The 12,927-nt window shown below is 38.1% G+C and overlaps 1 protein-coding gene across 3 annotated transcripts in view; it reads right to left on the bottom strand.

The window, feature by feature from the left end:
• FBN2 (fibrillin 2) overlaps nucleotides 1–12,927 on the bottom strand; it is a 163,080-nt gene that overhangs the window by 81,959 nt on the left and 68,194 nt on the right. For all 3 annotated transcript variants that reach the window (XM_048931325.1, XM_048931326.1, XM_048931327.1), the window contains 4 exons: nucleotides 12,120–12,242; nucleotides 8,223–8,375; nucleotides 7,331–7,384; nucleotides 2,073–2,198 (listed from right to left, as the gene is read on the bottom strand). In XM_048931325.1, coding sequence (XP_048787282.1) covers nucleotides 2,073–2,198; nucleotides 7,331–7,384; nucleotides 8,223–8,375; nucleotides 12,120–12,242 — 456 coding nt within the window. The remainder of the gene's footprint in view (nucleotides 1–2,072; nucleotides 2,199–7,330; nucleotides 7,385–8,222; nucleotides 8,376–12,119; nucleotides 12,243–12,927) is intronic.

Here is a 12,927-nt window from a genome sequence, read left to right as displayed (position 1 = left end):
CACCTAAGAATAAAAGCATCCTCACAGTGAGCATGCTGCATTTTTACTAATAAGTAATTATTTACTAATAAGTAAATAACTAATAAGATACATTCCTATACCAGCAGTCACAGAATCCCAAGTGTAACTAGATCAATAACACTTCTTTCCCTTAAATCAATTTCTAAAAAAAATATTATAGGAAGTATTTTAAGAATTAAGAATTTTAAGAATGGGAAGTATTGTGAAGTATTGTATTTCCTGTCAAAAGGTCATATTTAGGGCCTTCAGAAAGTAACTAGCTGCAAAATTTCTTAAATCGAGGAAATGAAAAGAAGCACTTTCACTATTTCATGTTCCTAGGTAGAAATGTTCAATATTAAAATTATTCCACACTTCATAGTTCAGGTTTTCTCCACCAAAAATGCCGCAGTTTTGTTGTCCACAAATACCAATGACAGATCAGTAAACTTTAAGTGTCAAGAACAGTAATTCCTCCAAATAAACCTATTATGGTAGGATGAGATTTAAGACTTTCCAATGATTTAAGGAAGATTTCCATTAGTTTTTAATAAAAGCTTAAGTTTTGTATTAAAAACTGCAGGGCTATAATAGGATATATATATATAATAGGATATATATATAATAGCAGGGCTATTACTGCACAATGCACTTGTGTTATACACTTTTTTTTTTTAATATAAGAATTGCCCAAATTAATTTAAAAAAAAAAAAAAAACCAACACAAAAACATGTTCATATAGAAACACGAGGAGTAGTATTAATTATCCAGACTCTGAAATGTTAAATGCTAGGCCTTTTCCAGTGGGTACTGCCAAACACTTACAGAAAATGTACCTAGATATTACAACAATACTCTCTCTATATATATATGTATATATTTATTATCTCTCTCTCTCTCTCTCTATCTATTATCTATCATCTATCTATAATATCTAAACCAAACTAAAAAACTTGACAACTGAAGGTCTCTTAATTAAAAAAACTCACTGCTGTGATTCCGTTGGCAACCTAAAATAATGCCTCCTACTTTACGGTGTTGGCTCACAACATGAAAGGCAGATGTTGGCAGTACGGCAGTACCTTCCCAACAACATTGTTGCTGTGCAACAGATGGCAGTACAGGGGCAGTCTGACTGAACGGTGTCTGACATGAAAGTGTGGATGAAGCAAAAGTGTGTCACCGAATTCTTCTGTATGGAATAAAATGGCACCTCACTCTCACAATGAGGCAGTGGATGGTACCTTTCACCAGTGCTAACAGTGAAAATGGGTCACCTGTGCTTGTGCAGATCTTCACGAGTGTGGCATGCAGTCTTTTGATCCTCACTGGCAAAAATGTATAGCTAATGGTGGTGAAAACAGCGTTCTATAGGTGAGAACTTCCTCTATCAATTATTATTATTGTTTTCTTTGTATCTGTTGTAGTCTCCGTGGAAATACATCAGAGGCATTACACTCAAGGCAATAAAAAAAAACTAGTGTTAGACTTGGGCCTACTATCCAGTTATGACTTGGTAAATTGCAGGAGTGGTTAATTTTTCTCTCCTGAAAGCTTTCACAAGTTAGAATACTCTGCATGCATCAATTAACCATACTGTACTTGTGTAACCCAGGGACATCACAGATAGACCACCAGGTACTGTTCATTTTGGTAATGGTAGCCATATGTTACATTTTACTGTGCAAAACCATAACTTTCAATTCTTGCCAACTTATCTTCAAGTCTTGAAAGTGACACATCTTAGATTCTCTTGTATAACAGAATATCCATGCTCTTGAGAAAAACAAATCCAAGCCTGCAATGATATCTGATGCCTACACATCCGAGACAAACAGTACAACAGAAATAAAATAAAATCATCAAACACCTCTGCCAAATAACAGAAAAAGACAGAAGTAAAAATACTGGCTATGGAGTTACCAGGGAAGGTTGGATCAATAGAAATTTTTTGTTTTCACTGTAGCTGTAAGAACATATGTCTCCCTTGCAACCCATGTTCTATCAATTCAAATTATCATCAATGTGGTGATGAATTATTCAACATTTATAGCAAAATAGAGAAACTTACCCACACAGTTCCTTCCAGATGGATCAGGCTCATAGCCACTGTTACAGTTACAACGATAGCTGCCACGTAGGTTTTCACAAATTCCATTTGAGCAAATGTCAGGATCCAATGCACACTCATTAATATCTGCAGAAGATAACATATTGGAAACAGAAGATATTAGAAAATATAAAAAACCTGAGTAAGTGATGCGGACAGAATCAAAATGAAGGGAGCATCTGACTCACTGGAGGTTGGGGCTGTTATTTAGAGCAAGGGTGCAGACAGGAAGGTGAAGGAAGCAATTATTCTCCTCTGTTCGGCACAGATGACAGCAAATCTGTGTTAAACAATGTGTTCAGTTTTGGGACTCTCAATCCAAGAAAGATACCAGCAGACTGGGGAGAATAACTCAAAGTTTTGCAAAGACTGTTAGAGGGGTGGAGCATATGATACATGAAAAGAGGCTGAATTAATTGGGTTTCTTTAGTGAGCAAGACCATGGTGACAGGGAGATATAATAGCAGTTCACTCATAATTAAGATTGTTCCTGCATGATGAATGCCCTGCATCCCTAAACTTCTCAGTGGGTACCAGGGCAGTAAATCCCCCCCCAGTGTAAGGGCAGAGCAAGTCCAAGACTGCCTCATAAGACTGAACGTGTACAAGTCTATGGGGCCGGATGGCGTGCATCCCAGGGTTCTGAAGGAGCTGGCTGAAGTGGTTGTCGAGCTGCTCTCCATCATCTTTGAAAAGTTGTGGCTGTCAGGTGAGATCCCAGATGACTGGAGGAAGAGTTACGTCAATCTCATTTGTAAGAAAGGGAGCAAGGAGGACCCAGGAACTACAGGCCAGTGAGTCTCATCTCTGTATCTGGGAAAATCATGGAACAGATCCACATGGACAACACACTTCATCACGTGAGGATGTGATCTGAAACAGCCAACACAGCTTCACCAGGGGAAGGTTATGCTTAACCAATCTGGTAGCCTTCTGTGATGGAGTGACGGCAATCGTGGACAAGGGAAAGGTGACTGATGTCATCTACCTGGACTTGATCAAGGCCTCTGACACGGTCCCCCACCACATCCTTATCTCCAAATTGGAGGGATGTGGATTTGATGGGTGGACCACATGATGGATAAGAAACTGGTTGAAAGGCCGCAGACTGAGGGTGGTGATTAATCGTTCTGTGTCTAGGTGGAGGCTGGTAACAAGCAGTGTCCCTCAGGGGTCTGTCTTGGGACCAGTGCTCTTCAACATCTTTATCAATGATATCAATGTAGGGATGGAGTGCACCCTCAGCAAGTTTTCTGATGACACCAAGCTGAGCGGTGCGGTCGACACGGTTGAAAGAAGGGATGCCATTCAGAGGGACCTCAACAGACTCGAAAGGTGGACCCAGATGAATCTAATGAGGTTCAACACAGCAAAGTGCAAAGTTTTGCACTTGGGCTGGAGGAATTCCAGGCATTTATACAGACTGGAAGGAGCGGTCCTTGAGAGCAGCCCTGCAGAAAAGGACCTGGGGGTCTTGATAGATGAAGAGCTTAGCATAAGCCAGCAGTGTGCTCTTGCAGCTCAAAAAGCAAATGGTATCCTGGGCTCCATCAGAAGAGGGGTGGCCAGCAGAGACAGGGAGGTGACTGTCCCCCTCTACTCTGCTCTTGTGAAGCCCCATCTGGAGTATTGCTTCCAAGCCTAGAGCCCCCAGTACAGAGACTTCTTGGAGAGTGTCCAGAGGAGGGCCACAAAGATGATCAGGGAGCTGGAGTACCCCCTCTAAGAAGGCAGGCTGAGGGAGCTGGGCTTGTTCAGCATGGAGAACAGAAGGCTGCAGGGTGACTTCATGGCAGCCTTTCAGTACCTAAAAGGAGCCTATAAACAGAAGGGGAGTCAACTCTTTGAAAGGGTTGATAACTGCACAACAGGAGGAAATGGTTTTAAGTTGAGGGAGGGGAGATTTAGATTGGGTGACAGGGGGAAATTCTTTACAGAGAGAATGGTGAGGTGCTGGAACAGGCTGCCCAGAGAGGCTGTGGATGCCCCGACCCTAGAGGTGTTCAAGGCCAGATTAGATGAGGCCCTGGTCTAATATTAGCTGGTCTAGTATTAAATGGGGAGGTTGTGGTCCTGCATGTGGCAGAGGGTTGGAGATTATGATCTTTGAGGTCCCTTCCAACCCTGGCCATTCTGTGATTCTGTTCCAGAGAAGATGGAACAAACCTCTTCTCCAAGTTATACAATAAAAGCGCACGAGACAACAGTTAAAAACAGCTGGGGAAATTTTAACTGAATGCTAGGGAAAGAATTCTTCCCCACGAGAGCGGTTAAGCACTAGAGTAAGCTGCTCAGAGAGGCTGTGGGAATTCCATCCTTGGAGATCTTACAAATACAACCAGGCAAGTCCTTCAGAAACCTGATTCAACTTTGAAGTTAGCCCCACTCTGAGCAGAACGCTAAAATGGATGACCTGTAGGCATGCTTTCCACCTTAAATCAATAAAATGACTACATGTTTGTAAGAATACCTTGATGCAAAATACCAAGCCTGTGCACTCAATGCCTGTGGTTTGAGGATATTAGGTAAGAAGATATAATTTATTAGGTGATATAAATACGTTTCCTAATACAGAACTAATGCATACATCAATACCACAGCATATTCAGGCCTATAGAAATCACAGTATTTATTGGAATTTTGAAATTTCTCTTGGATGGACAGAATAGGATGATGAATGAGATATATTCCCTAAATTTACAGTCCCATATAGAATTTCTGCTGTAGTTGGAAAATTCCAGAATATTTATATGAACTATAAGAGCAGGAACAGGCTATTTTTAATATCTTTTTTTTTACCTCTGAGGAAAAGAGGGGTTTTCAATACTAAGTTAAGTTATTTCTTCCCATACGGTAAGCCCATTACTTGAATAGTTCCCTTTCCAAACACTGGAAAAAAACAGCAGGTATGCTGGTCTAGCTGTGACTTCATAAAAATATTGTTTTATATTTGTACAGTTCATTTTCTTATATAGGACATTTCCTCTCGAAACATAGTGCAGTTTAGATCAGGATATTCCTCATAATTTACATATACTCTGAAATGCATTTGGAAAATACTGTTCAGCCTGGAGACAAGAAGGCTCCAGGGAGACATGATAGCAGCTTTTCAGTATTTAAAGGAGGGCTATCAAAAGAAGGGGACAGACACTTTAGCAGGGGTTGCTGTGATAGGACAAGGGGAGATGGTTCAAAACTAAAAGAGGCGAGAGTTAGACTGAATGTAAGGAAAGTAGTGAGGCACTGGCACAGGTTGCCCAGAAATGTGGTGGATGCCGCATCCCTGGAGACATTCAAGGCCAGGCTGGACAGGGCTCTAAGCAACCTGATTGAGCTGTTGGTGCCCCTGTTCATTGCAAGAGAGTTGGGCTACGTGACCTTTAAAGGTCTCCTCCAACTCAAATAATTCTATGATTCTAAAAGGTTATGCTATGCCTGGATTAAACTCAAAGATCTGAGATATATGAACATTACTTAAGAAAGTATAAAGTAGTATAATATTTCAGCTTTATGTTTTCTTTCTGTATCTTGCTGGCCTCGTTTACATCTTGCAGGAAAACCACATTTCATGATTCTGTTTCTCCTTATAAAGTTAATAATAGAATCATAGAATATCCTGAGTTGGATGTGACCCAGAAGGATCATAGTGTCCAACTCCTCAAAGTTAATGCTTTTAGAAAGTCCTGTCCCTCCCTTTACTTTTTATGTTGAACCAGACAGTAAAATCTTTGCCCTCATCAGTGCAGATTCCTCCCACAGGAAGATTTAAAGGTTTTGGGCTTGTTAACCACAAGCTGAATGCAAGCAGTAAGTATGTGGTGATGGATAGCAGCTTAATTAACAAGCTATGAATCAACTGAAAGTCATTCTATATGCCAAGACCTTCAGTGGTAAAATATATTCCCATTCACTCTAGATAAGGATTCTCATTGCTTTTGACGAGGAAAACAATATAAATTAGCGACCAGATGCAGGATCAGTATTCCTCTCCTTCAGGACATAAAACTGGCAATCTCCCACGGCGCAAACAGCAGTAGGAATAGCATCAAGAAAACTATGTATGAGCTCACATGCAAGATGTACATAAAATACCAGTTTTATTCAGGTCCCCCAAGAGATTATGGTATTTAGCTTGCAGTTGATGGAGAGCTTAACTAGTCTTACATTTTTAGTGAGAAATTTCATTTTCCACACATCCAAAAGACTGTAAAGCCTCCTACAAGTAAATCCTAACAGTATGGCAGCATTTGTACAAAATCATGATGCACTGCATTTATTTCTTCATGAGATATACAAACTACATATTTCACATTGCTTTTAAGTTTGGCAAGACATTAAGAAATGAGCTCAAAAAGCAAGGATAAAATTATGCACATGTAATTACTGAACCCTTCTAATACAGTGCTTTTTCTTTTTTTTTTTTTTTTTAAGTTATGTGACTTTTACTAGGTATCATGTTCCATTGGTCTCATTATGTTCCTTCTGAACTGAGTAAGAGTTTTAACATTGATGAGGATAAAAGCTATACAGATTAAATGCCTCGAAATATTACACGTACAGTATCTGGCTGCAACTTTATTAACTCATCAGGGAACAACCTAGCAATAAAACCACTCTTTCTTCAACCTGTCCTATTTAACTGGAAGGTAAAGCACGTCTTGCCCTTCCTTCAGGTTTGGCTCAACTACTGCTTATAAAATTCCCCTCTCTGATGATAGAAAAAGAAGCTACAACCTTACAAATTTCAGCAACAAATAAAATCTCTCATTTCAGGAACTACATAAGAGGACTTTTTTTTAGTAAGCTTCCTTCCAAGTACCTCATCAGAGAAATTATCTCTGGATCTGGAGTGAAGAACTGCTCCACTATTATTCTAAATGATAGAAAATCAGCTAAAAATGCAAGTGACCCCTGTCATTACCCAAATCAGAGGAACCTGTCTTGTATCCTAAAACTCACATAATGTCACATAATGAAAATCACATAACAAAATTAAAATGGACATGACTGTTTTTTTCTTGCTGGATTAAGATAACATCTTCGATTGTAGGGAACTAATTCTGGCTCTTCCTTTAGATGGCATTTAGTTATTATGCTTTAATAATGAAAATGCTACAAGTAAAATATTAGTTTCATGTACGTTACAGAAAAATCTGCTTTTAAGTATATCATTCTTTCCCATTTCCAATCACATATACTAAATAAAATGTGCAACATACCTCGTCCATCCACGGTAATGCCTATTCCACTGCTACACAGGCCATGAAACTCCGCTATTCATTGCAGCAAAAGGTGTTGGGGAAATTAAAAAACAAAGTCATTTGCAGTGTTTCGCTTTTTTAATCCTAAAATAAGTCCACTTGATTCTTTCTCAAAATAATTTTCTACAATTTAAGTAATAAAATGTCAGCGTTCACATGAGTTATAGATACCTTAGCTAGACATGATAGTAACATTCCACTCTGAACTTTTGCACATATTCAAATACAAAATTTGATAACAAGAATGAAACACTAGAGTGATTTCATTATAGTCTTGACAGTACTTCTCGCTCTGATATTACTTTCAACCACAATCCAGTTTTTCTTCCTCTAAAACAACATGGAATGGAATTACCATCCAAGACTTCTTATCTCAATTCTGTTTGCAAGAGTCTTTTTTTTCAGTGTCCATGCTCATCTGAAGAACTAATTCCTATAAATTATAGATTTCTAAAGTGAATACAAGACTACGCTTAAACTAGATCTACAGAACTATGAAATGTAAAGATTTATCAGAGATGTCTGCTTATTCTCTTTACCTAATCATTATTTAGAGTGAACACTTAATTCAAGTATCCAGTTTCATTCATAGAACTCATGTTCCTTCTTTTTCAGTTTTGTCACAGTCAGGGCAGCTCTGTAACTTGGTTTGCCTCAAATGTTACAATGCATAAAAACACTCAACACAGAATACCAGAGAGTTTGCTTTTCTTAAAAGGAGCAAACACTTTCAGTGTACAATTCTATTAAGTAAACTGTTCATTTTTCCTAAATGTATAAAGTAAATGAGCTCTCTGAATAAGATTTAAAAAAAAAAAAATACAGTAGTTGAAGAAATATAAAATTCTACCTGAGTTTTTAGCAGGGCAGGGGTGACACGGCTCTCCAAAACCATAGTCAGGATTGGCACAGCAACATTCAGATTTTGTCACAGCACCAGGGAAGGGACGAATGCATGCTCCTTTTTTGATACCTCCATAGCATGTGCTACGCATATGAGTATCTAACAATGAGAAAGCAAATAAATATTTTATTTCTTTAGGCCCCCAGTGAAATGGATAGACACTATCTATGAAAGGGACCTGCAGGTATTGATGACAGTAAGCTCAGCAATTAGTCAGAATTTTAGGAAATTCTTTTAGACAGCTTTTAACATGTTTTGCTATTGCTGTTCATGCTGTTTTTTGTTTTTGTTTTTGTTTTGGGGTTTTTTTTGTTAGTTAGTTTGTTTTTTTGGACATTTCAGGGTCAGATGCCTTTTGCATAAATGTTTAAAGGATAATATCGGCTATCTTCCAGCAAGAGTGTCTGTGGACAGTCAACCTAAACATACAATTGAGAACAGCAGGATACAGAGTAAGCAGTCTTTAGTTTTTACTTTTACACTTCTGGAGAAACTTGCTAGAACTTCACACTTGCTAGAACTTCAGGTATCTACAGACTAGGCCAGAGCATGGCTTTAATTATATTCCTTGTCGAACTTCCAGTAGAACTATGATACGCTGAGGTCTGAACATGAGTCTCAATTCACTTAAAGAGGATCCGAGGGAATGCAGATAGATGCCTTAAACATGTCCTGAAAACAACAAAGAAATCTGCACGAAAAATGTAACAGCGCCAATTCCAACAAGAACTGGCAATTTCTTATATGTCCTTCCAGCTCTTAGCTGTAAGCTGGCTCCTTCAACATGGCATAGCCTGTGCATAAAATGTTGTCCATGGCCTCCCATAGGACAAGCAGTGCTGGAGCACAGCTAAATGCAGCCCAGATTTCAGGGCTCATTCCTTGCCAAGAGCCTAGGTGAAGCCAGTACAATTCACTTGCACTTGACAGCAGGAAAAGATTTTTATGCTTGACAACAATATAGTATCATTGCACAAGAAAAGTCTGCTTATGTACCCAGCAAAATAGTTAGTCGCACCACGTCCTTTTCCTTCATGTCTAGAAAGTCCAGATGTCAATCTGTTCACACTCTGCTATGAATAAAAGAGCTCTGATCACTGTTCTCTCACAGAAGTGAAGGTTTTCCCCTAGTTATGTGTCCAGGAGAGAATGAAGAAGCAATTCAAGAGAAGGAAACGCCTGGAGGAGAAATTTTCAGTGGGAGAAAAGATTGGAAATTATGGAAGAAGTACTTTATTGGAAGGTCGTCAAAGATGTGAAGGTGGAAAGCAGCTGAAGGAAGCTACAGATGCCATATATTAGGAGGAAGCTTTTTCAACAAAGTTTTTATAAAAGAAGAACAGGCAACCTGATGGAGAATTTCTTCACAAATTGTAGGAAAACAGTCTAATCTACACTGACACTGATTCACAAAGCCCACAAAGAAGGAATAAATAAGCTCATTCTTCAAGAATCTAAAATACTGTGACAGGAAAAATGCTCTCCCAGGGCTGTGCTTCCCGTGCTCCATCTGCACATCAGCTGCTTGAGGCACCTTGCTAAGCTGAAGTTTGCCATGTCACAATAGTTCTGACCACACGCCTCACTGATGAACCTGCTCTGCTCCCTAAATAGTTTGATCAGCCTTGGGCTACTAATTTCAGAATGCTGGGGAACTTATTTTATGCCCTGAACCATATCCTAGCATTGGTGCTTTTGTAACCATGTGCTTGTCTCTGGGATTTTATTCCATATTTTTCCGGAGAATGGTCTTGGAAGACCATTTATAGACTCTCAAATTCTGTAGTGAAGCACTTCAGCAGCTGGAAATATTAACACCACTGTATTTGTGGTCAGGGTCTGGTGGACCAGTGATTGACCTATTCTCAGTGAAAGCCACTGCAATTATCCAGATGTCTTAGAAGGATGAATCATGCAATGCTCATGACAGGCACTGCAAAATAACCAGACTAAAACTAAACTTAGCTATTCTGTCCTGGATGGCTGTATTTGGGCAGAGATGTGAAATGCAGAATGAATCATAACTAAAAGTACCTCAGCAGAGAACAAACAACATTGTACAAAGCTACAGCCACAGGTCAGTGCAAGTTCTGAGATGACACACATACACACAGAGCCAGCAGAGGTATCTTAGCATGAAGTTGCAGTTGAAAGTATAGCCAAATTCTAGATGTGTGCAAATACTACCTTGGCTCTGAGTAGTTATCTAACTGTTCCTTTTCCAAGCATTTGTTCTCCTTTACTGTTCTTTTTTTTTTTTTTTTCCTAAACTTGAATAACATTTTGTGGTTAACTCTAAAATATTTATTAACGTTAAATAAAAGAACACTTTACTCCTTTATTCTATGAATAATCCCATCAGAATCGATGTTACTATTCAAAAGTAAAATAACACTTAAATTTGAAGTGAGACTATAGCTTTTATTTTTAAAGTCATTATTGTTCTAATAATTGCCTAGCACATTTGTAGGATTACTGCTAGAAGGATGCTGCTCCATGTAACTTACTAACTTTTGGATTATAAATGCCCTTAATACAAATACTTTTCCAGCAGCCAGGTTGTCTTGTAATAAATAAGACAGAATCGCCAGAGAATTCCTGTAGCTAACACAGCATGTGTAAAGATATACATACACACAAAATTCTGAACAGCAAACTGGCTCTGAAATTCCATTCTGAAGGTCATGTATAAGGACATCTTTGTTACGCACTATTGGAAATTTCCTCTTTTCTTTTAGACCTGGAATAATTACATCATCTTTTTAAAGAGAACTTTCCAAATAAATCATGATTCTGCCTTATGATTTTTCCCATATTAAGGATATTTCCTGTTGAAAATTTAAGCTTTTATGGTAAACCCTAAAGCTATGATATGTGGAATTAAACACTTTCAAATAAAACATATTGTTCACAGGTGACAGCCAATTTGTGATGCATTTCACTGCTAGAACTGTGGCAACATTAGGTAAATGGGAACACAGAACTGATTCTTTGCAGCTGTATCACTGACAAGGGTGAAGATGAGGCCAACTTGGACCATGAAAAAGGTACTGAACAGCTTGTACTCAAATCTGGTTTTGCTGCTGTGTCATATGCAGTGAAATTCCTATATTAAAAACAGTACACAAAGCTTCTTCTCATTCTTACATCTTTTGACTGCTTTTCTCCAAACCTTTAATAAACTAGAAGAAAACAAACAACCTGACCAGAGAACAATCCTTGTTTTTGTTGGTTCAATTTTTAGTACAGTTTTGCTTACTAAAAAATCTCATTAGTTTAAAATAACAAATACTTGCATTCCAGCTGAATCTAAGAATCTACTTTTTATTAAGATCAGAAGAGTAACAGGTAAACAAGAGGTGGCACCAGCCTGATTCCACAAAGAAATGTAAGCTTCTTGACTTTTAACATTGGTTTTATGTGATAGAATTCCTAATAATCAGCAATAAAGATTTGATTTCACAGAACCTATTCATCTAATTTTTGCTCCTTCTCTTGCTAAAGCTTTATCTTTTTTAACACTATGGTAGGGGGAGAATGTTTCCAGGTTAGAGAAAGATAAGGAAACAGGAGTGCAAAAATATCAGTGCCCCACAGTAGATACACTTCCTTTTGTGAACTGAAGTAGAAGTTGTGCAACTGAATATAATTCTGAATGTATATACATATGTACACACCTGGAAACAAACATATAACAGAGCAAAACAAAAAAGGTCAATTTTATTTAAGAAAAAGACCTCCTTGGTTTATTTTAATTCTACAGCTGATGACAACATGTCCCAGAAGGATATCATATAATGCGTAAGTCCCCTTACCTTTCAATTAAAAAAAAGTCTCACTCACCTACACACACACGACCATCAACTCCAACAGCCAAGCCAGGCGGACATTCGCATCGAAAGGATCCTTCAGTATTTATGCAATGACCATTCATGCAAATTCCCGATGTCTGACATTCATCAATGTCTATCAGGAGGAAACACAATTCAACAACATATTTGCTGTTTAAGCAGGTTTACAGATAGTGTTTTTAGAACACCACCTATTGTCTATTTGATAGCAGATGAATCACTGAGACATGCTAGGTTTGTTTCTAATAAAATCTCAGCTAGGAATCATACTATGTAATCAGAATTCCAGCTGGGCACTAAAATGTCAGAAAAAAACTTTATGGAACAGCAAGGTACTTCAGATGGAGCAAAATTAGTGATAAATGTTGCCCTTTGTTCATCTTCTGATAAAAGAAACTCACAGAATATCCGTATGATACTGAACTTTAACTTCAAGTAATTTTTAATGGTTGTGAATTTCTAAGTGAATAGCCCAGCCATATATGCACATTAAGAAAAACACAAATAATATAAACAGTTCAACTTCAAGGCAGAAAAGCTAATGTATTTACATAATTTTCTACCTCCTAGAAATGCCTCACACTCAAACCTACTTCTACTAGCTGCAACAGGCATTTTCCAATACTTGAACAGAAACTAAATCAGGCTCTGTTCCTAAACCATTTTATGCAGTGTTTCCACAATCTCATTTAAAAAGGATTCTAACTATATTTACCAAATATGGTGTCCTAAATTTTGAATTGCTAGAATAGTGGGACAGAAGGAATATTCAAGTATGTTCAAAATAAAACATTTTAACC

The sequence above is a fragment of the Lagopus muta genome, chromosome Z (assembly GCF_023343835.1).
Source record: "Lagopus muta isolate bLagMut1 chromosome Z, bLagMut1 primary, whole genome shotgun sequence".
Taxonomy (NCBI): domain Eukaryota; kingdom Metazoa; phylum Chordata; class Aves; order Galliformes; family Phasianidae; genus Lagopus; species Lagopus muta.
This window is presented reverse-complemented; position numbering and strand designations above follow the sequence as displayed.